Here is a 23,576-nt window from a genome sequence, read left to right as displayed (position 1 = left end):
ATAATATATCAATCAAATCAGCCATCCTGAGTCCACTGCTGAACAAAGACCTCCTTCATAGCATTCCATGATTCACACGACTGCGCCAACCTCTGCCACGTCACTCCTGCAAACATCTTAATCGCGTCTCTCCACTTTCTGTCTGGTCTCCCTTTTCCACGCTTCCTATCTCGCTGCGTCCATTCAGTAATATATATATATATATATATATATATATACATATATATATATATATATATATATATATATATATATAAAGAAAAAAAATCGTGAGTCAAAATGCGCCGAACTCACCCGTTAGCCTTTTTGAGATCGTTGATAAACTCTTGGGACTGAAGATGCCTGGCTTCAGAGTTCTTGGTGACTTTCTCCAAGGTGGAAATGAGGTCCTGGACTCTGCCCTTGAGGTGCTTCTCCCGACGAAGGGCTTCCATGATCTCTGGGGAGGAGGAGTCCACGCCGCTGTCGCCTTCGCCTTCAGCCTCCTGAGATGAGATGAAATTTCTTAAAGACACTGTCATGAAGACATTCCAAAAAAAATCTTTTGCTTCTTCAGTATACGAAGAAGAAAGTAAGGAGCCTACGACAGGAGGCGCTGAGTAGCTACGGCCAAGACCGTCATCTTTTCCCCTTTATGCTTAGACTGTTTGGGTAGGTAGCAGGCATTCCTGGGAATTGGAGAGGAGTGCGGGATTCGAACCCGCAACTAAGCGAATGTAAGACCAGCACGCTTGCAATTACACCACCAGCGCATAAAAAGGGCAGACATAAATACTAGACAAACCTGAGAATAAAAAAGAAAATAATTAGAAATCAAACAAAAAACTAAAAATAGAAAAATCAAGAAACAGAGACGAGGTACGACACAAGAAAATGTAAATAAAAAGTACATACGTACATACATACTGACATACATACATACATACATACATACATACATACATGTTTGTTTATTTTCTTAAGTAGTTACCTTGCATTTATTTTCTTAAGTGGTTACCTTGCATTTATAAAACACACGTTCCTAGTGTTCTTATTGCACATACATACATATACCAAAGGCTTTTTCCCCCTTACAAGGGAGGTAGCCAAAAAACAAAGGCATAAAAACCACTCCCACCCATTCCATCCCCACATACTCCACTCCCATCCACCCCCTTCCCTCCCTCTTATCTTGGCTCCTCCTGGATGACGGGTCATCCCTGCATCTCGCCCACTGCAAATAAAGACTAAATGAATGAAATGTAAACACAGACACACAAAGGCGGACATAACAAGGAAGACAAAAGAACAAGAAGAATATAAGAGACAAATTGGCACACTACTGATACGAGATAATTGATTTAGAATTAAAGAGAGAGACTGGGAGAGGCACAGGGCAATCTGAGAAGCAGATAATCATATGGAATCAAAGAGACAGACATATTGTAAGACAAGAAGACAGATGGAAGCATACAGTGGCAGACAGACATACGATATGAACGGAACAGAGACAGGCATAAACAGACAGGGATACAGAGACAGAAAGGCAGACAGAACATTAAAAGAAAAAACACTAAAAATAATTCCAACAGATAAAAAGACAGTAATAAAGAGGCAGACAATCACACACACACACACAGACAGACATTGTCTCTGCCGAAACTCAAATTCATACAATTTCCTTCTTCCTCTCTCTCTCTCTCTCTCTCTCTCTCTCTCTCTCTCTCTCTCTCTCTCTCTCTCTCTCCCCTCCCTCTCTATTTTCCTCTCCTTAAAGGGTTATCACACTGAGCAATTTTTCCTCCAACCTCCGACCAATCGGCCTTACCGCCGACCTCCAGATTTTTTTTTTTTTTTTTTTTTTTTGCACGGTAGAATCACTATAGCACACTATTTTATTTCCTCAACAATTTACATACTAGAATGTCATTTTATATGCTGGAAGAAAATCGCTTTACTCCATTATATCAGATTCCTTCCAGAGCTGTAAGCTGCAAATTTGCTCCAACAGTCGAAGGAAAAATAGCCCAGTGTGATAATGCCTTCATCCTACAACCTTTCACGGGATTTTTAAGCTCCCTCCTCCCACTCTCACTTCCTCATCCACGTCAAAATAAATAAATAAATAAATAAATAAATAAATAAAAAATTAAAGGAATTTGCGGGACTAGTCATGGCTGGGATTCGCTATCTCATTCCAAATATAAAATCTTAAAAAAAAAAAAATGAAAATAAACAAAAGAAAAAAGAAACACAACTAAGAGGACTCATGGCTGGAAATCGCTATCTCATTCAAAAAATAAAATCTTGGGGGGAAAAAAAAAAAAAAAACACAACTGAGATGAGTCTTCGGTGATTTCTAATTATCCTCCATATGTCAACAGAACGGGGTGGGGGGTAAAGATACTTTTTTGGTGTAAGCTTTTCCCTGCCCATTAGACACCAGTGAGAAATACTTGTTGTTGCCCTATGGCATGGACATCACATCACAGAGAACCATCGTTCCACTAACCATCTAAAATTATCAACAGCCTCTCTGAATGTTCTGGGGAGAGAAGAGGAACAGAGAGGAAAGGAGGGGAGGGGAAGAAATTTATTTATCTATTCTACAACAACAACAATAATAATAATGATAATAATAATGACAATAATAATAATAGTAATAATGATAATAATAATAACAACAACAACAATAATCATAATAATAATAATAATTATAATAATAATAATCATAATAATAATAATAATTATAATAATAATAATAATAATAATAATAATGATAACAATTATTACTATCATCATCATCATCAAATCATCATCATCATCTTCACCTTCATCTTCATCTTCTTTTCTTCTTCACCCTGTGTTGCATGCAATCACATCACCACTAAGTTTCCTTCCTACCTTGAATCCCTCAGGGTCCCGCTGCTGAAGTTCTGCGCGGAGATGGTCGATGGTAGCGCAGTAGGCCGCGGCCTGGGCCTCGCATGTCCCCACCCGGAGTTCGAGTCCCGCTTTCTCTCGCTCCAGAAGGTACACCTACAGAAGCAAGCAAAGAACGTGATCATCTCAAGACTCTGGTCTTCGGGAACCTCAATAAGAAGGTAAGGAGCCTACGTCAGGAGGTGCTTAGGTGCAACCTTTGCCCCCATGTGCTTTAGGGACTGTTGAGGCAGGTGGCAGTCACTGCTGGGAATCGGAGAGGAGTGTGGGATTCGAACCCACAACTGTCAGAATGCGTGACCAGCACGCTTACGATGACGCCACCAGCACACATCATTATCCCAACTAATAATTAATAAGTAATGTATTTATTTCTGTCTTCGACAATTGTCGAGGGCTTCTGTCATTGTGGACAGTTGCTCACCGAAAGGTATACAAGTCTTCCTTATCACTACAGAGGTCTGTTTTTAGCTGAATTAAATCATCTGTTATTTGGGTACTGTGACAGTCTATCATTCTCTCTCTCTTTCTCTATCATAATCTCTCTCTCTCACGCACACATACACACACACGCACCAAAAGACGTTTTTCCCCATATTTATATCTACCTGAGCGCGAAGTTCGGCACGGTCCTCTCTCATCGCGGTCAGCTCCTGCATCAAGACGGCGTTCTCGAGATCGAGTTTCTGTGCGTCTTGGAGAGTGAGTGGGTAGTGCTGCGTCAGGGGGTCGATATGGAGAGGCTGAAGGGACATGATCGAGGACGAGACTTGAGATCGCTCGAGCCGGAGCTTCGCGATGTGGTCTCGAAGTCGATGTTCTTCAGTTCGACTCTGGTCAGAGTCGACACCGCTGGAGGTCGATGAGGTCGTACTGGGGCGAGAGAAGAAGAATGATAATGCAACGAAGTGCGGTGGCGAGGCAGATCGATAATTTTTTTTTTTTTCTTAAATGGACCGGACGAAGAAGAATAAACAAATAATGATAAAAATACATAGAGTAAACCCTCGATATAACGGACGATATGAAAGACAGGGGTCTGTCGTTATATCCGAAGATCCGCTATAACCGAGGATCCGTTATATCCGATGGAAATACCGGACAGATCCATTATATCCACCGAAGTTTGTCATGTGTTAGAAATTAGGATTAGAAATTACAGTACGTAAGTAAATATACACATTTCCTTGTACATACATATTGATTTTTTCTTCAACCACGTGAATCCTGTGACTTCCATGTGTATGACTTATTTATCTAGTTAATTGTTTCATTGTTCATTTATCAATTTATCTACAAATTTATCCATTCTATTGACCAGTAGTTGGTGAAATCTATCACTGTTTATAGACAAAATTTACAGAGTACACTGATACTCATAATAACCTATTATGAAAATCGTCTTAATGCAAATGTTATAAACTACCTATAAAATCTAAAACTTATGAGCATACCCTGAGTGTGCCTCTTTTTTGTGTGTATGTGTGTGTGTGTCCTAATCCTTTGCCGATAACAACATCATGTAAAGGTTCTATTATTGCCCTGAAAGCAATCTATTGGCTTAGGAAAAACACCATTTTCCCTGTCCAGTCATTTGATGGCTCAGCCATATACAAAGAGAAGACAGTGATGCTTAATCAATGGGCCGAACACTTCCAAGTACTGTTGAAACATCAAGACCTGTACGATGAAGAACTTCTTAATGATACTAAATCTTCCGGACATCCATAACTTACATAGACCTTCACAAATGCACGAACTAATTAGCGCTATTAAAAGCTTGAAAGATAACAAAAGCTGTGGCTTAGATGAAATCCTTGGGGACATTCTGAAACAAGGAGGTTGCCTTCTAAAGTTGGGTTAATTGGAGTTTATTCGGACCCTGTGGGAAGAAGACCAAATCCCTGGGGGACATTCTGAAACAAGGAGGTTGCCTTCTAAAGTTGGGTTAATTGGAGTTTATTCGGACCCTGTGGGAAGAAGACCAAATCCCAAAATCCTGGATTGACGTCACAATTATCCCTTTCTACAAGAACAAAAGAAATAGACAGTAACAACAGCCGCGGCATTTTTCTCCTCTCAGTGGCCGGCAAAGTACGAGCCAATCATACTCATCTGCCTTGTGAGCCATATATCTGAGGTGGTGCTGCCTAAGTCCCAGTGTGGTTCCAGAAAGGAACCACTGCCTTGGTGTTTTCTTTAAGAAAAATACAGGAGAAATGACTCGAACAGAACAAAGATCTTTTTATAGACTTTGTGGATCTAACTAAGGCTTCTCAGGAAAATTCTCCTGAAATATGGAGTACCAGAGAAGTTCCGCAAGGTAATCCAACTGTTTCACTCTGGCATTGAAGCAAAAGTTAGTAATAGCGGCAGGGAATCAACACCTTTTCCTGTAGAAGTGGAGGTAAAGCAGGGGACGTCTTGGCCCTAGTGTTTTGCTACCTCTTCATATCTGTAGTAATGAAGCCCCTGCAGACTACGCTTAGAGAGTAAAACGGGATTCAAATAGAATACCGACTGGACGGGAGTCTAACATCCGAAGACCCCAAGCACACACCTAAACAACTAAACAACAGGTAGTGGACTTACAGTATGCAGATGATGCTGTCCATATAGCTCACACAGATGACTCTATGCAACGCATGTTGGATTCGTTATTATCCTCCATCTATCAAGCATTTGGACTCCAAATAATCACACGCAAAACTGAAATTGTTGCCCAGTTAACCAATCAAAATCAACACATACACTCCTTTAATATCAATGGAGCTGAGCTTCAGACTGTCCCATTTTTTAGATACCTTGACAGTATTGTTTCTTCTACCAACAAGATTGACAATGATGTCGACGAAATCAATAAAGCATTACGTTCTCTTGGCACACTAAGGTTCAAAGTTTTAACAAACACCTGAAATTGATAACCAAAATCCAGGTTTTTGAAGCATTATCCATCTCCACATTGCTGTATGGTGCTGAGACTTGGACCACTTACCAACGTCACCTAACACAAGTGGAGAACTTTCACATTTCGTGTCTCCAAAAGATCCTAGGCCTCACATGGAAGGATCGAATGCCACACACCCAGATCCTTGGATGTACAAAAAGTGTAAGCGTTGAAGCCATGATTGGTAAACATCTTCGCTGGTTTGAGCATGTTATCCGCATGCCAGAGGAACGACTGAAAAAAAAAAAGCTCTATGGACAATTACAAAATAGCCACCGAAGACCTGATGTCCCTAAAAAGATACATAAGGATCACATGATATTGACGTTAAAGAAATGACTTATAAAACCCTCCAACATTGAGGGCCTTGTAAATAACCGCACCACCTGGAAAGCAAACATCAAGAAAGGCGTTGCTGTCATGAAAATGGACCGCACATCTCAACGTGCACTAAAAAGACAACGTTGACATGCTAATAGAGAAGCCCCTGCTATACCAAACCGCCAGTGGATGTGTCCAAAGTGTGGGTTGATGTGCAGCTCAAGAATTGGAGTAGTAAGCCACAAAAAACGCTCTCAGACGGCGGGGGCTACAACAACAACCATAACACTTCATCTTTCATCGCATCATCATAGGAAGAAATGAAAGTCGTCGTCTACGATGGACTGTAATAAGAAAGTAGATATACTAACCACATGTTTTTTTTTTACAATATTTTTTATTATATATGATTATTGTATTACGTTTATCATCTGGTTATATTTGACGCATGATGGTCATGATTTATTATATGTTTGATTTTATGTATAACAGTATGTTATATCTGTATATTCTTCATGTACCAAAAAAAAAAAACAATCATCAATTTGCATTTATATCTGTAAGTATGTCTGTTCCTTTTTGTTGGTTTAGACTATAAATTAACACATCTTCTATGCTCTTCATCTCGATCCTCAACACAAAGAGGGACTCCCAACATTAATAATGAAGTTCGATAAGACTTCCCACAGTTTGACCATTCAGTTCCTCCTTGCATAACCTCAAGCAGCAGAGGCGTGGCATCTCACATCCAGATGACGTCATGGATGCCATCCAATGCCAGCCACCGTGGAGAAATAATTGGAAGAAATATTCTCATTTATGAGAGAATTCAATTGAAGCAGTGTGCAGTTTATTATTTATGGTTCCCTGATCATAAATTTTCTATATATGTGTATATTATATATATTTATATGTATATATATATATATATATATATATATATATATAGATACATAGATAGATACAGATATAGATATATCACCAAATACTGTCATATATCTTTGTACATAATAATACATCTACTCCCTCTCTTTCTACAGTTATTTTCACATTAAGTGCAGCCTGACAATTTCATTCATGAGTTACGACGACCATCTGTCGTTAACCATAATAAAGACTCCAACGAGGGCGTCACTCTTGCCTCTAGGTTAAATCGTTTCAGGATTCGAACCGCGCAATCCATCACTTAACGCTTCACTTAGCGTTTCGTAAACGTCTCGTTGACGTTTCGTCTTGACGTCGACTTCTCTTATGATCGCGTTAACGTCACTACAGGACCGCCCCTAACGAGGGACGGGTGCTTCCCCTAATTGCTGGTGGTCTAGGGGCAGCCCTGAGGCCGTTAGTGGTTCCCTGAATTAGGGTTAAATGGGGATTAAATAGTTGGGTTTGCTCAAGGCTGTGTTCGCATGTTTTTATTAGTATGTATACATGTATACATTCGCATGTACATACATGTACGTACATACGCGCGCACACACACACAAAAGTACGCGAGCGCGCGCGTACATACACAAGCTCTCGCACACACACACACACACACACACACAAATACCCACACACAAGCGCGCACACGACACAAGACGCGCGCGCACAACGAAGTTTGGACTCCGGAAACATCTACAAATTTCGAGTATCACAACGATGAGTATCTGTGTTGTATTAATAGGGAAGGAGAAAACTCGTGGTGTAGTGAGAAGGTGAAAAAAGGAGAAGGGGAGGGATTACTGAGGAAAATGGAAGGAAATGAAGAAGGGGAAGATTGGGCCAAGGAAGTCAGACGGTATATCAACAAGAGAGGAGCAGACGACAGTGGTGAAGTCGAAGAGGTTAGTAAAAATGTAAAAATTTGAAATATAGATAAGAGTAGCGCAATGGAAGGTGAAGATAATTATTTCCGTGGATTTAATGAGGGAGGAAACGACAACCTCCCCCGACTAGTAAATCTAGAGGAGAAACTAAAAGAAATGAACGAAACTTGGGAAGTTAGGTTTAGCCAGTTAACGCTAGTTACCCAAAGAGTTGATAAACTGGAAGAACTAAAGGAGAATCAAAACCTAACTAAAGAAATAGAAGAATTATAAAGACAGTTAAGAGACGTAAAGGATGAGAATGAGGAATTAAAGAAGGACATGGTGCATATAATTATTGGATTAGAAACAGAGAGGTAAAACATGGGGGTGGAGTTATGTTCCTGACTAAGAAGGATATAAATATGAGGAATGTCACATATGGAAAGAACATAGTAGAGATGATAATGATGGAAGTGGAGGGCAAGGATGGGAAGAGCAGGAAGTTTGTAGAAAATTATGTGCCTCCTAAAACGTCTTCGTGGGAAGAGAAAGAACACAAAAATATGTTAGAAGACACAAGGATAACACTAAGATGATGGAAGATGGTGGAAGAATAGTTATAATGGGTGACTTTAATTGTAAAGAAATCTGCTGGGAAGAGATGACAGTGAAGGGTGGAGACGACCTATGGGGAAATGTACTACTTGATATGATTATAGAACATACAATGACGCAATGGATACAAGAGAATACTAGGTATAGAAATAAGAAAGAACCATCGAAACTGGGCCTAATAATCACATCAGAACCAGAAATAGTGGACAAGATTGAATATAAGACACCAATAAATAAAAGTGACCACATATTGGTTGAACTGTAAGTAAATGTGGAAAAATACATAAAAAAAAACGAACAATATAGAAAGGTAAGAATGATGTATGAAAAAACATATTTTGAGCAAATAAAAGAATTCTTTCAAAAAGCAGACTGGGAAAGAATACACAAGGAGGAAACAACAGTAGAAGAGAAATGGAATATTTTGACAAAAATTTATAAAGGAGTGGAAAAGTATGTTCCAAGACAAAAGCAAGAAAAAGAATATGTAAAGTGCTGGTACAACAAAAGATGTAGGGAGTTAAAAGACAAAAGGGATAAAGCTTGGATAAAATGGAAAAAAGACAAAAGACCTGAAAAATGGAAAATATATACTAGTTATAGAAATGAATATGTACAAGTGTGCAGAGAAGAGAGGTAAAATACGAAAAATTTGTCATAGAAAAATGTAAAGATCAACCAAAACTATTTTACAGATTTGTAAACAACAAGAATTAGAGAAACTACGACAAGGAGGAGTTGAATACACAGAGGAAATAGAAATGGCAGAAATTATGAACAAGCATTTTAAATCGGTGTTTACAAGGGAGAATATACAACCTAGAGATATCGAATGGGAGGAGAAAGTCCCCCCTATGAAAGAGATAGAAGTATCAAGGAATGAAATAATGAAACACTTGAGTAATCTCGATGTCAGAAAATCGCATGGACCAGATGAAATGGCAAACTGGATTTTAAGAGAATGCAGGAATGAACTAACAGACAAAATACATAGTCTAATAAACAGTTTATTGAAAGAAGGAAAAGTTTCAGAAAATTGGAAAAGAGCAAATATAGTATCAATATATAAAGTGGAAACAAGGAAGACCCTACTAACTATAGACTGGTCTCTCTTACAAGTACGATAGCTAAAATTTGTGAAAGAATTATCAAAAGTAGATGTGTAAGGCATATGGAAAAAACAATGTACTAAATCCAAAGCAGTTTGGATATAGACAAGGACGATCATGAGTCACAAACTTAATGTGTCTCTATTCAAGACTAATAGATGTAATACAAGAAAGAGATGGATGGGCTGATTGTGCATTTCTAGACCTGAAAAAAAAAATTGAAAAGGTGCCATGAAAGAAGTTGCTAAAGAAATTAGAAACTGCAGCAGGAATACAGGGCAAACTGCTGAAGTGGATGGAAGACTTCTTGCAAGAAAGAAAAACGATAGTGATGATAAGAGACAAACACTCTTATTGGGATGAAGTGATAAGTGGAGTTCCACAAGGAATAGTTCTGGCCCAAATAATGTTTGCTATATATATTAATGATATGGATAAAGGAATTGAAAGTTATATGAGCTTCTTTGTGGATGATGCAAAATTTTTGAAAAAAGTGAACAATAAAGAAGATTGTGAGTCACTACAGAGTGATCTCAATAAAGTATGGGAATGGAGTAGGAAGTGGGAGATGGAATTCAATATTAAGAAGTGTAGTATAATGGAATTTGGAAGAAGCAAAAGAAGAATAGTAGGATCATATGAATTAGGAGAAGAAGAAATTAAAAAAAGTAGAAAATGAGAAGGACCTGGGAGTCATTATTATAAATAATATGTCACCTGAGAAACATATAAACAAAATTTTTGGAGAAACTTATAATTTAATAAGAACAATCAAAGTGGCATTTACATACCTGGATGAAGAAATGGTGAAGAAAACACTAGTCACTTTGATAAGACCAAGATTGGAGTATGCAGCGACGACGTGGTCACCAAGTACAAAAAATGTATAACAAAACTTGAAAGAATACAAAGAGCAATTACAAAATTGGCACTAACACTCTCAGAACTATCATATGAAGAGAGACTAGCAAAACTTGAGCTACAGACATTAGAGCAAAGAAAAGAGAGAGGAGACTTGATAACTATTTATAGAATCATGAAAGGCATAGAAACTATTGATAGAGAGGATCTAATAAAATGGGATAGTAGAAATACAAGAGGACACGGAAAGAAAATCAAGAAAGACAGTTATAGAAAAGACCTGAAAAAGAACAGCTTTCCCCACAGAGTAATAGACGTTTGGAACAAGTTAGATGAGAAAGTGGTGTGTGCTCCCCCTTCTGTAAAATACAACTAGGTAAATACACACACATGATGAAAGAAATAATTGTGATACAGAAAGAAATAAGGAACCAAATAATAAACCTTGATGTCAGAGAATCACACAGCCAGGATGGAATTGCAAATTGGATACTATAAGAATGTATTGATAAACTAATGGACAAAATATACAAGATAATAGATTGCTCACTCAGAGAAGGAAAGGTACCGCAAGATTGGAATAATGCAGATATTGTACCAATATATAAAGGGGGAGACAAGGAAGACCCAACAAACTATAGACATATCAAAAATATGTGAAAAAGTTATCAAAAGTAGATGGACTAATCATCTGGAAGAAAACAATATACTGAAACCAAAACAATTTGGCCTTAGACAAGGAAGGTCATATGCCACAAACTTGATTTGTTTTTATTCAAGGTTAATAGATATAATGCAAGAAAGGGACGGATGGGTAGATTGTGCTTTCCTGGATTTACAAAAGGCGTTTGATAAAGTACCATACAAAAACCTATTAAGAAAACTCGAAACAACAGGTGTACAAGGAAAATTATTGAAATAAATGAAAGATTTCTTGAGTGAGAGAAAAATGTGGGTGGTACTTGGAGATAAAAATCGACCTGGGAAGAAATAATAAGTGGAGTCCCACAAGGTTCAATATTAGCTCCAATAGTGTTTGCTGTAAATATAAATCCAGGAGGTGCTCAGATGAGAGGAAGGGTGGGAGGGGTGTGGAGGGTATTTAGGGATGAAATGGGTGGGAGTGTTTTTATGCCTTTCCCTTTTTGGCTACCTCCCTTGGAAGGGGGAAAAAGCCTTGGTATATGTATGTATGTATGTATGTATGTATATATAAATGACATGGATGAAGGTGTAGAATGTTATACGAACTTCTTTGCAGACAACGCAAAACTACTAAAGATAGTAAGTACAGAGAAAGACTGTGAATCACAACAGAGACCTGGACAAAGTCTGGGAATGGAGCCAAAAGTGCGAAGTGAACTTCAACATCAAGAAATATAGTATAATAGAGTTTGGGAAAAGTAAAAAAAAGAATATCAGGATACTATAAAATTGATACAAAGGAAGTAAAAAAAAGTTAGCTTGGAAAAGGACCTAGGAGTAATTATTAACAAAGACATGTCACCAGACAAGCATATAAACAAAATAGTTGAAGAAACCTACAATTTACTAAGATCAATAAAGGTGGCTTTTAATTACTTGGATGAAGTAATGGTAAAAAAAAAATATTAGTCACACTGATAAGACCAAGATTGGAGTATGGTGCGACACTATGGATGCCCAGCACAAAAAAGAATATAAAGAAATTAGAAAGAATCCAAAGAACAATGACAAAGATGGCCCAACACTTTCAAAATTGACATACGAACAAAGATTGTCTAAACTGGAACTACCAACCCTGGAACAAAGAAGAGAAAGAGGAGATCTATTGGCCATTTACAGAATCATGAAAGGCATGGAAATCCTTAACAGAGAAGACTTATTAAAGTGGGATAACTGAAAAACAAGAGGACATAAAAAGCTCAAAAAGGATAGCTATAGAGGAGATCTGAAAAAAAAATAGTTTTCTACACAGAGTGGCGGATGTTTGGAACAAATTGGACAAAACAATAGTGTGTGCAAAAACCATACAAGAATTGAAGAACAAACTAAATGCTATAAGATACAAAGACGGGTCATTACGATCATAGCTCCCCTTCCCGTATAATACAACTAGGTAAATACAGCTCTTTGCCCACTACAGCTTGTGTGCCAGTGTGCAGTGCAGTGATACTTTTCAGCCCTTGACGGGGACTCGAACTCAGAATGCTGAGATTGCAGTCAAGTGCGTTACCATTTCACCAACAAGGTGATGTGTCATATTCTCTAGCACTTGCACATTTTATACGAAAAAAACTGAATAACAGTATATCATTCAGGCTATAAAAAACAAGAAATGAAAGAAAGGAAGAAATAAAAATTGAAAAGTCTAAGGACGTTCAACACCATTTATGAATAAACAGGGCTTTACCCATTTTCTTCTAACACTTTTGATTTTTTTTTCCAGGAATGGAGAACCTTCTGGCAAAAATAGAATTCCATCTAGGTTAATTCTAAACATTACTAAAGATATGAGAGCTGCAAATTGATACTGAATGCAGCATAAGCTTTCACCTTTCCAATGTATTCTAGAAAAGCTGTTGGGCTGCATTGGACGAATGATCACAAAAATTCTTTCATTACTTTGTTGTGGGTATTGTTAACCGATTTCATACAGTTTTTAGGAAGCCCTTTATCCTCGTTAGATTATTGTATATCTAGATTAAACCTTTAATTATTCTCTGGTTAAAACCAAACTAATTCACTGACCTGTAACAACAGTTTTCGATTTCTTTGTTGGATTGTTTTGGTTAACGTTCTTGTACTGTGTAGTAACACAACCAGCTTAAGAACATAAGAATGAAGGAGACTGCAAGAGACCATAAGGCCTACACTAGGCAGATCCATGTATTGATTTTGTTTTGAGTATAAACACCACCCATCCCACAGGAAAGGAGTAATGACTGTTGTAGGTAATCTACAACAGTCATTCATGGGGAAGTGGCATTTTCTCCGTTTCTTTCTCCCAACCTTGTAATTATGACATAAGTTCTCCTGAAAAGATAACTTTGTACCTACAACTCTTTGGCACCCCTTTTTGAACAATTTTATCCTTTTAAGTACAAATCTTTACATGAATGTAAAGTATCTCCAGGATATTATAACTAGCTCTTACTCCTTTCATCTTTTCTGTCTGTCAAAAATTTAAAGTCTTTTGTTAAAGAAATATGAAAACATAATGAATAAGACATTAATTTTGGTTTATCCCCCTCTACCTTGTGTTGAGAAGCAATATATACACAGTAATGGCTTTTGTATCTATGGTATATCCTTCTTTCCATAATCATTCAGGCTCCCAGGTTGTGCAATTTCATGTGAATTATGTGGCTAAATATTACACATAAATCTGATGTTCCTCTACCTCATAATCAAAACCTATGCCCCTAAATCTTAACACCATAGTCTGAAAAATGTCAGAAGTTAGATTCCAAATCCCAATTGACAGAACACATTACATCCTTGCATCACAAGGAGAGGTGTTTACTATGTACTAACACATTGAGATATGTACAAGAAAAGAGACAAAGCATGTGCATATGACATTTACTAGAAGAGATGTGAAAAAGAACAGCTTTCCTCACAGAGTAATAGACAGTTGGAACAAGTTAGATGAGAAAGTGGTGTGTGCAAAAACAATACACACAGTTAAGAATCGTTTAGAGCAAATGCGATGTGCAGACGGGACACCACAAGCATAGCTCCCCTTCCCATAAAATACAACTAGGTAAATACATGTTATCAGTCAGAAAAAAATCCTTCATTGTTTTTCCTCTTATCAGTTCCTACCAATTCATTGCACAATGGTCTCCTTCATACCTTTAATCAATCTCCCTCCCCCATTCCTTGCCTTAACCAATTCATTATTGACATCATATATGTTCATTTTGGTTACTGCCAGATAAAATAATTTAGCTGAAAGAAAAAACTGTCAGTACACAATGGATTAAATCATATCTCATTTAAACTACATATGTATGATATAGTTTCATACGCTATTATTCATTCAGGCTAGTGAGAGGCAATTTATTTAGCCGAGTGAAAAATCTTACATTTTCCCAAGTCAACTCATCCAAATTAGATGTCCTCTTTATACTATTTCTGTAGTTTCCTTCAGGGAATTTAGATTGAGGGAAACTTCCATATCCTCTACTGACTTAATATCTAACCAGGTGTCTTCTTTATTTATTTTTTCAAGCTATTACCAGGCCATATACTTTTGAGGAAAATTTATGGCTCTTTAACTTCAACAACTATGCTTTTTCCTTACCTTGTGTTATGACTCATTCCTGCATCATCCCATGCATCATCATCTGGATGTCCTCCTCCATGTCGATCTAACCTCGAGAGAAGGTGTCTAGCCACATTCTCTGTTGATCTTCTCTGGTCTTGTGCCCTTTTGATAAGACCTACAAGGTCCTCCTGATCCATACCACTCCAACAACTTCCTTTAACACCAATTCCTGCTGCCTTGCAACTGGCTAACAACAGTCCTATCTCACTTTCAAGCAGAGCCACAAGGACTTCATAAGCTTCTAGCGTCTTTTCAGAGTTCGTGACAGCCAACTGTAGAGCTGTGCAGTTCGATTCGTATTTACCTATGAGTACACTTAGATGATCACAATGGGCTTTCGACTCGCTTAGAGTAATTGCCAACACATCGTTCTGAGCTTTCAGATGGTCGATCCTGGCATGAAGTCTTTCAATTTCTACCTCAAATTCTTTTAGTCTTTCGTGAGGCACCAAGGCTCCCCCAGCAGTAACAAGAGCATTGTATAGTTCCTGGGAGTCACTTTCTTCCTGAACACCTGCCACAAGTTGTTCTGCCACAGCAGTGCTCCAGACACCAACAGCAGAGAGGTCCGACCCTGTCACCCTATGGTCACCACTTTCCACCTGTAAATATTAACACCAATTAATCATTCATTCAAAATAAAGATTACCATAAATTATGATAATAATTGTGGAATAATGAATAGAGGGTGATAATGCTTGCAGATTGATTACTGAAAAAAGATAAATGGAATAACTGTTTTCTTGCAATAATCCTTAAATTTAGTTAACATTTATTAGCCTACATAAAGACCAAAGGTATGAGATGAAATATGGATTGACAACCCTACAGAATTCATAACATATTGATTATACTAACTTTGACAATATAGCAACAGTGAATATCAAGTACATGATGACTGGAAAAACCATAACATTGTTTATTTTGTATCATGAGCCTTCAGCCATCCCACAAAATATATATAACAATCCTAATACTGAAGCAATTAGTAGTTAGAACCTTTATTTTGTAATTAAATCTATCATTGTCATCCATAGTTTCCAATCTACCTGTAATAAGTTTATCTAACTAGCATAGATTTTTGAATATCTGTTATATTGATCTACCTTATTTTATAAGAAAAGTTTCAGAAAACTACCAAAGTATTGAGAAAGGTCTTGTTGCAAAAGTACAGTATGAAAGCAGATGGCATCAATGACAGTGACAAAAGGGACTAGTCCTGTCTCAGCATGTACAAATATATCACATATAATTGGCACCCATGGAGTGGATGTCAGATAGAATCATCTTGAGTAAAAGCAGCAATGACTGCAACAGCACTGTAGGAGAGAGGCCAAACGCAGAGTATGGGATCCAATGTATTTAACGATTTGCCCAGCAGGCTTCTTCAGAAATAAGGTTATTTCTGAAGAAGCCCTGCTGGGCAAAAGGCTGAATACATTGGATCCCATACTTTGCATTTGGCCTCTCTCCTATAGAATCATCTCCCTATTACTCATCAAATTCCATCAATACCCTGTCTTCCATTTGAAGGTACAACCACAAGAGCTTGGCATTCAATTTCAGAACCAGGTTCAAGATATTTATCTATTTTGAAAATCTTTTCTCACACTTTTCACAAAAGAAGATCTGATGACAGGCAACTCCTCAAAGATGATAGAGATCTTAGACCCAGTCTAGAGAATAAGTGCCAGCCTGTCAGGGTTGTACCTTTAGAGGGAGGTGAGGGCATTGATAAGTTGGGAAAGTGGATGACAAAAATATGGTTCTCTCTGATGCCAATCTTGCAGGACCACCACCTTCAGGTGCCCACCAATGACCTCACTGATATTAGCAGATATGAGAGTTAGATATTTATAGCAACTGCCTACTCTCATCCAGACCAAAATAAATTTAAATTCATATTTAATTTATTTATCTATTTATTTATCTTTTTATGCAGCCAATCACCAAACCATCAGTGTTAGTTGGCCCTGATGCAACTAAGTATAATCAAAGATAACCTACAATAAAAGAATGGAAAGAGGATTTGTATCTCACAGGATTTCATAAAGGCTTTTGAGCTTGAGAATGGGCTGTACTGATGACCATTATCAAAACTAAGAAAATGATATGGAATTAAAGAAGATAATGGACTGGATGGAAGAAAATGAGAATTATATTAGAAAAGAGATGTTTTGATTGGAAACAGGTAACAAGTAGTGCTGCATAGATCAGAACAAATACTAATAATTCTTATTGTGAAAATTAATAATGCACCAAAAAAGATAGATAATTACTTTGAATATCAATAAACAATTCAAAACTATGGAGGTACACAGTAAACAATGACTCATATATGACCCCACAACAGGATTTAAATAAGATCTGTGATTTAAATCAAGGATGGCAGATTATATGTAGTACATGTCCAGTAAATGCAGCATGATAGAAATGGGAGAAAACTGTCATGGAGCAAAAGAAACCTAGGAACCCAAAATTTGGTAGAAATACTGAGGTTAGTAAGAAAAACAACCTAGGAATATTAGTAAACAAAAGCCTCGAGCTTTATGACCATATAAGTGGCTCAGGTGAAAAGGAACATACATGGTGGATCAGTATAAAAACAGACTTTACAAACTTGACAATGACAATAGAATTACATCTAATCTAACACCATATAACATACCTTCAGTATGCTTTTATCAAACATATGTAAAGAAAAAGACAGAAGAACTCAATAAAAACCCCAGTGCAATAACTTGCTGAATCCTATAACAATGTGATTTAGCATGGTTCTGGGTCATATGCTAGCCTCATGATTACCAGGTATTAGCCCCTCAAGACTACACCTCCATACGGAGGCAAGGTGGTTAGTGGGTTTTGAAAAAGTGTATATAATTTTCTCTGCTGTCCATCTTGTAAGACCATCACAAGTAAGAACCTGTCACTGATCCCATAAGTCTTAAAGAATGAGGAATTAAAAGTTTATACAACATCTTTCCATTCATCGAAGAATGAATATGTACACTATAATCAAGAAGTTAGTATGACCGAATAACAAGAAATGTATTCAGAGAAAGACCTTTGCTTGATTAAAGATATAATGTATGGTGTGTTACACAATTCAAGACTTAAATACCTCCCTAGAATTTTCTCATTTTTTGACATCGTTACTATGATCAATCAATCATCAGTCTGTTGTTCTTAGTCTCTCTTGCAGATGATATGTGGCCTTTAGGTAACCAACAACAGAATTAACATGTTACTATGATTATCTTTCTAACAACCTACATTTTCAGTGAATTGACATTCAGTATATAATGTCTGATTACTATGGTAGTATGAATATCATATGCATGTTTTTGGAAACAGTAACCAAATAATGTTTTTCTGGAGGTTGAGAAGATGAATATGGGTTTTGTTCAATCATTCTCCCATATCTACTTTTTGTATTACTAAATGTAAAATGGACAAGATGACTTTTTTGATAAGTGAGATTTACTGCTAAGAAGGATAAATTCATCCTTGATACAACTAAGGATGTGTCATAAAAATATACTTGCCTGACAGCAGTCAAAGTAAAAAGCAAAATGCTATGACCTCTGTGCTACTTAGCAGCAGCCAGAATAAAGGAGAAAGTGCTCTATATATGGAGGGAAGGTGGATGATAGGTAGAGAGAGTAGGTCTTAAAATTTCTTAATTCATTGGTGCCTCAAATTTCTCTGATCAGAAATATGCTGCCTCAAGACAGCAGACAGTATTTTTCAGCCCTTTCTATAAGTTTTTCTTTGAAGAAATATTGGACAGCTTTGTTGTGAAAGTGTGGGGCTATGTCTATATCAATTGGTAGTAGTTTCTTCTCTATATGTGAAAAAGTAGTAGAAACATAGTAGTGATGGCCCTTCAGGGCTACATTTCTGGATGGAAGTGAGGATGTTGGTATCAGATACACCACTTGCAGGTGTTCATTGTGTCAAAGATGGAGGGGAAGAATAGAAACAGAGTAATCATACAAAAAAGAAAACTAGGTAAGAAAAAGATATTTCCGAAGTCTGTAAAACACATAGAATGAACATGAAACAAAAGTGACAACAATGGGGTTGCAGGACCTTCATAAGAAATTTTGCAAGGCAATACAAGATCCCTTTGGACCCCCAAGGCAAACAAAGATTTTTCTCATATTGAGGATTTGATGTCCAGTAGATCTACAATAATCAATAATAAATACTAATGAAAAGAAATATGTGGTGCAATAAGTATAGTGATTTTTATGTATGTGAATGTAAGTGTATGTTATGTTAGGCTGGGGTAGGGCCAATGGAAGTTGCATGGCTACTGTGGTGCCATTCTGAGCTCTTGGGCCCAAGAACAAAAGTACTGCCTGGACCCCCCTGGTGGTTAGATGAAGTAAAGATCAGGAAGACTTGGAAGAGAAGGCAGCTGTATGAGTCAAGATGGAAAAGATAATACAGTAACCATCTTGAAAATAAGAGAATCACCCAGATGGGTGGATGAAATAATGTGGGAGATATTGAATAAAGGAAATGATGTGTGATGAATATGTACAGAGGGTTTTTGATAACTGCAGGAAGGTAAGGATTTAGAAGTACTGTACAGTTTCTGGTTTGAGCATCATACCTTTTTTAATCTAACCCTTTCAGCCAGTTTACATATCACAGGAGGTTCCTCATGGGAGGGAGAGTGGTCTGGAGGGAGGGGTGAAGGGGCTGGCGATCCCCCTTGTCCTCGATCCGATGACCCTGCCACCCCAGATGATCCATACTGCCCAGAAGACCCAACTTGGCTGGCAGTAGTATGGTGGCCTGGAGGTGGGGGTGTGGACAAGCAGCCTCGAAGGCCACGGATAGTAACAGCATCAGCAACATGGGGAGCTTGAGGTGGCAAGGCAGGTGTCAGGCGCTGTGTCTCACGAAGCTGCAAGAAACATTAGAATGAAAAACAAGAATTTACTTCAACTCCAATTGGAGGGCTACTTGTCATTGAAATAAAATCACTTGGGAAGAGCCAGAACAAAATCTAGTCTGCTGTCAGGCTGAAGAAGTTAATCAATATACTATTAACTCCTTAATCTTCAAGGAGGAAATTGCAGAAAGTTACAGAGACTATCAATTTCTAACTCTCAATTAACATTACCTTGAGATATTCCCATTGCATGGCAACAATTTCCAACAATGTACCCTACTTCCTGCTGATGACTGGCTATTCTCTTTCCAACATAATTACACTGAAACTTTTTAGCAGTAGAGGGCATATTCCAACTATTCTTAGACCCTCAGGAAAAGGTAAATTCAAATCTAATAATATTTTTATGTACAAAGAAATTTTGCCTGGTAATATTGTGTATGCTTCATAAGAATAGCTGTCTTTTGATTTTGATGTATCTGAAATCAACCATGTATCAGTGAAGTGTACAAGTCGCCAGCTGAATATTTCTCTATATGAGGAAGAATATTTAACTCTTGATAGAGTTGTTGGTTGTAATGAAAAGTAAAAGCCAGAGGATAAGCTATGCAAAGAATAAAAAACTATGGAACAGTAAACACCCATTTATCAAGTACCCAATTCAGTAGTATTGTGTATACAAATACCAGCACATAGCAGTTTGTGGCTGAATTGAAAATAATTCTCAGATCTGGTATTTCAAATGGAATTTGAATAAAGCACTATGATGGTTGACTCTCAGAACCATAGGAAGAAGTGTCTAAGACAAGGTGATAGCCATGGCATGTTGCAAAAACACGTAGAGAAAGTGACACTCAGCCTATCTACATCTGATTCATGCCACCACCACCTGCCAAATCTAACTCAGCCAAACCACTACCATAGAAGACAGCAGCATGAGATTGTTCACAAGGAGAGAAGTGCTGGTAAACTAAAGCCCATAACAACAACATCTCATTTGCATTGAACAGATTCAATTGCATTTTTGCCTTCAACTTATCACATTGCACCAAGGCAATGACAAATAAATCTGTGGCTCAATTAAGATATGCACAAGTTTTATCATAAAAAATTATATTCAAATACAGCCAAATTCACAATATTCTCAAGATCCCTTAGAGAGAAAAAAAAATCTGATGATGCAGAGCTAATGTACAGCTTATCTTAAAGGTTGGTAATCATTTTGGTTGCTGTTCTTTATATTTTCTCAGTCTTGTTATGTATCTGTCATTTAGTGTGGGGACTATGCCATGGCTGCACATTCCAAGTCTTGGAAGAATTAAGGTCTCTATGTTTTTTTATCATTATTATTATTATTTTCATTATTATTAGTTATCTGTTGTTGTTATTATCATTATTATTAATGTCATTAAGTGGGAGATAGCCAGCTGTTATTTACTGATGACACTGCACTTGTGGTTAGATCAGAGAAGGGATTAAGAAAGTTAGTGACAGAGTTTGGTAAGGTGTGTGAAAGAAGGAAGTTGAAGATAAATGTGGGTAAATGTAAAGTGATGAGATATACAAGGGGAGAAGATGACAGCAAACTTGAAGTGATTATTAAGGCAGAGAGACTGGAGGAAATGGATAGCTTTAGATACTTGGGTATGAATGTGGCAGGAAAAGGAGTGGAGGTGAAGGTAGAATGTAAATTGAGAGAAGTAAGCCTTGGGCGATTAAAAAATGTAATAAGAAATAAACATTTGGAAATGGATGCTAAGAGGAGATTGTATGAAGGGGTGATTTTGCCAACAACACTGTATGGGGCAGAAACATGGAACATAAGAGAGGAAGAGTTTAAATGTGTTTGAGATGAAATGCCTGAGAAGTGAGGTACGGGTTACTAGGCTGGATAAAGTGAGAAACAAGGAGATGTAGAGGAGAGTGGGGATGGAAAGGGAGTTGGGAGATAGGGTGGATGGAAGAGTATTGGGATGGTTTGGACACATGGAAAGAATGAATGAAGAAACATTAGTAAAATAGGTGTGGAAGGCAGAGGTGGAAGGAATGAACATGAGGGGAGAACCAAGGATGAGATGGACAGATGTTGAGGAATGAAGGGAGAGGATAAGATAGTGGTGAGTGGAGAATGGCTGTGTATGGATGATGCTGTGATGTATGGAAAGGAGTGGGTGGGGAATGGGGTGGTGAGGGAGCATGTGTGAATGATATTTTGATGCAGTCTGAAGGGATTTCTCCCCCATCTTCTCTTTTTCTGCACGAGGGGATGAAGAAGGGGTGGTTGCCGATTAAATGAAGTGGCCTTGCTGTGGTTGTGCTGTGTCTTGCTACATTGCTTTTGACCCAGAGAAGTGGGCAAGATGTAGGGATGACCCAAGAAAAGAAGGAGGGAGGGATGGTGAATGGGAGTGAAGTATGTGTGGATGAAATAGGTGGGAGTGGATTTATGCCTATGATTTTGACTACTTCCCGTGTAAGGGGGAAAAAGTCATTGGTGTGTACATACATACATACATATATATATATTATATATATTTATATATATACACTATATATATGTATAAAGTAATTATATACATATATATATATATATATTTATATATATATATATATGTATATATATATATATATATATGTATATATATGTATATATATGTATATATATGTATATATATGTATATATATATATGTATATGTATATATATATATATATTTATATACATATATGTATATATTTATATAATATATACATATATATACATATATATATGTATGTATTATTATTATCACCATCATCTCTTCATCCATGTAAAAGGCTACTTTTATGTTCTTTGGCACTCCAAACACCCTCTATGTAATCTTACTAATATGTTTGTTAGGTGACAAGTTATCCTTGATCAATATTCCCAGAATTTTCTCCTGTTGCACCTTTGTTACTGTCTCATTTTCCATTGAATAATTCAATGATGGTCTTTTTGGGCTATTACCCATTTCCAATACTTTCCATTTTCTGGCAGTGAAATCCATTTTCCTCTCATGGGTCAAGGCATATAAAGTATCTAGATATTTTTGCAATACCCTACAGTCCTTGCCTCTCACTTTCCCCATGATCTTTGCATCATCTGCAAACATGTTAGCATAGATTGTTATACCTTCTATCAAGTCATTTATGAGAATGGATAAGAAACATTAGAGGAGCTAGTAGCCTACTAGCACTTGTGGAACTCAGATAGTCACTGCCTCAATCCTGACATCTTGTCTTTCACAAAAGCCCTTGTATACCTGTCCTTTATGAAACCTTCCAGCCATGCAAGAAGTCTACCTTTCTGTGGTAGCTTTATCTCCCAGCCCACTCTAGAATCTTCTGAACCCTTATAGTGATTCCCAACCAAGGGTCCATGAAAGAATTTATGTTTTTTATATTATCATCTTACTGTATTTAGAAGAAATCCAGTATGGTATAGAATTCTTGTTATTTAATGACACATGAATGTACATATTTTTCACAGAAATAGTTGTTATCAATTTTGTTAGCTCAGTCTATTTTGTTGTGGTGGCACACAGTGGAGATAGAAGATAGAAAAGGAAGGCAGAGACAAAATAAGCTGGGAACCACTATTCTGGAGCTCCTATGAAGTCTGGGAAGACTGAACAACAGCAGAACAATGGGAAGGTTCTCATGAAAGGACCCTCCAACGTAAGAAATAATACTCTGTGCCTTTGTGCAATGAAACTCTCAGTGTTTGATGGCCAAATATAAATCCCTCCATTGATTCGTTATCATTCCCCA

The 23,576-nt window shown here is 37.3% G+C and overlaps 1 protein-coding gene across 1 annotated transcript in view; it reads right to left on the bottom strand.

The window, feature by feature from the left end:
- The window catches only part of LOC143022243 (colorectal mutant cancer protein), an 829,486-nt gene that overhangs the window by 13,374 nt on the left and 792,536 nt on the right, over positions 1–23,576 (bottom strand). The window contains exons 9-13 of the mRNA XM_076180371.1: positions 19,502–19,798; positions 14,857–15,482; positions 3,531–3,795; positions 2,884–3,018; positions 295–485 (exon numbers count right to left, since the gene is read on the bottom strand). Of these exons, the coding sequence (XP_076036486.1) occupies positions 295–485; positions 2,884–3,018; positions 3,531–3,795; positions 14,857–15,482; positions 19,502–19,798 (1,514 nt within the window). The remainder of the gene's footprint in view (positions 1–294; positions 486–2,883; positions 3,019–3,530; positions 3,796–14,856; positions 15,483–19,501; positions 19,799–23,576) is intronic.

This window comes from Oratosquilla oratoria, chromosome 44 (assembly GCF_046742065.1).
Source record: "Oratosquilla oratoria isolate Oo_2021 chromosome 44, ASM4674206v1, whole genome shotgun sequence".
Lineage (NCBI taxonomy): Eukaryota > Metazoa > Arthropoda > Malacostraca > Stomatopoda > Squillidae > Oratosquilla > Oratosquilla oratoria.
Note: the sequence above shows the minus strand (reverse complement) of the source record. Positions and strands in the feature narration are given on the sequence as shown.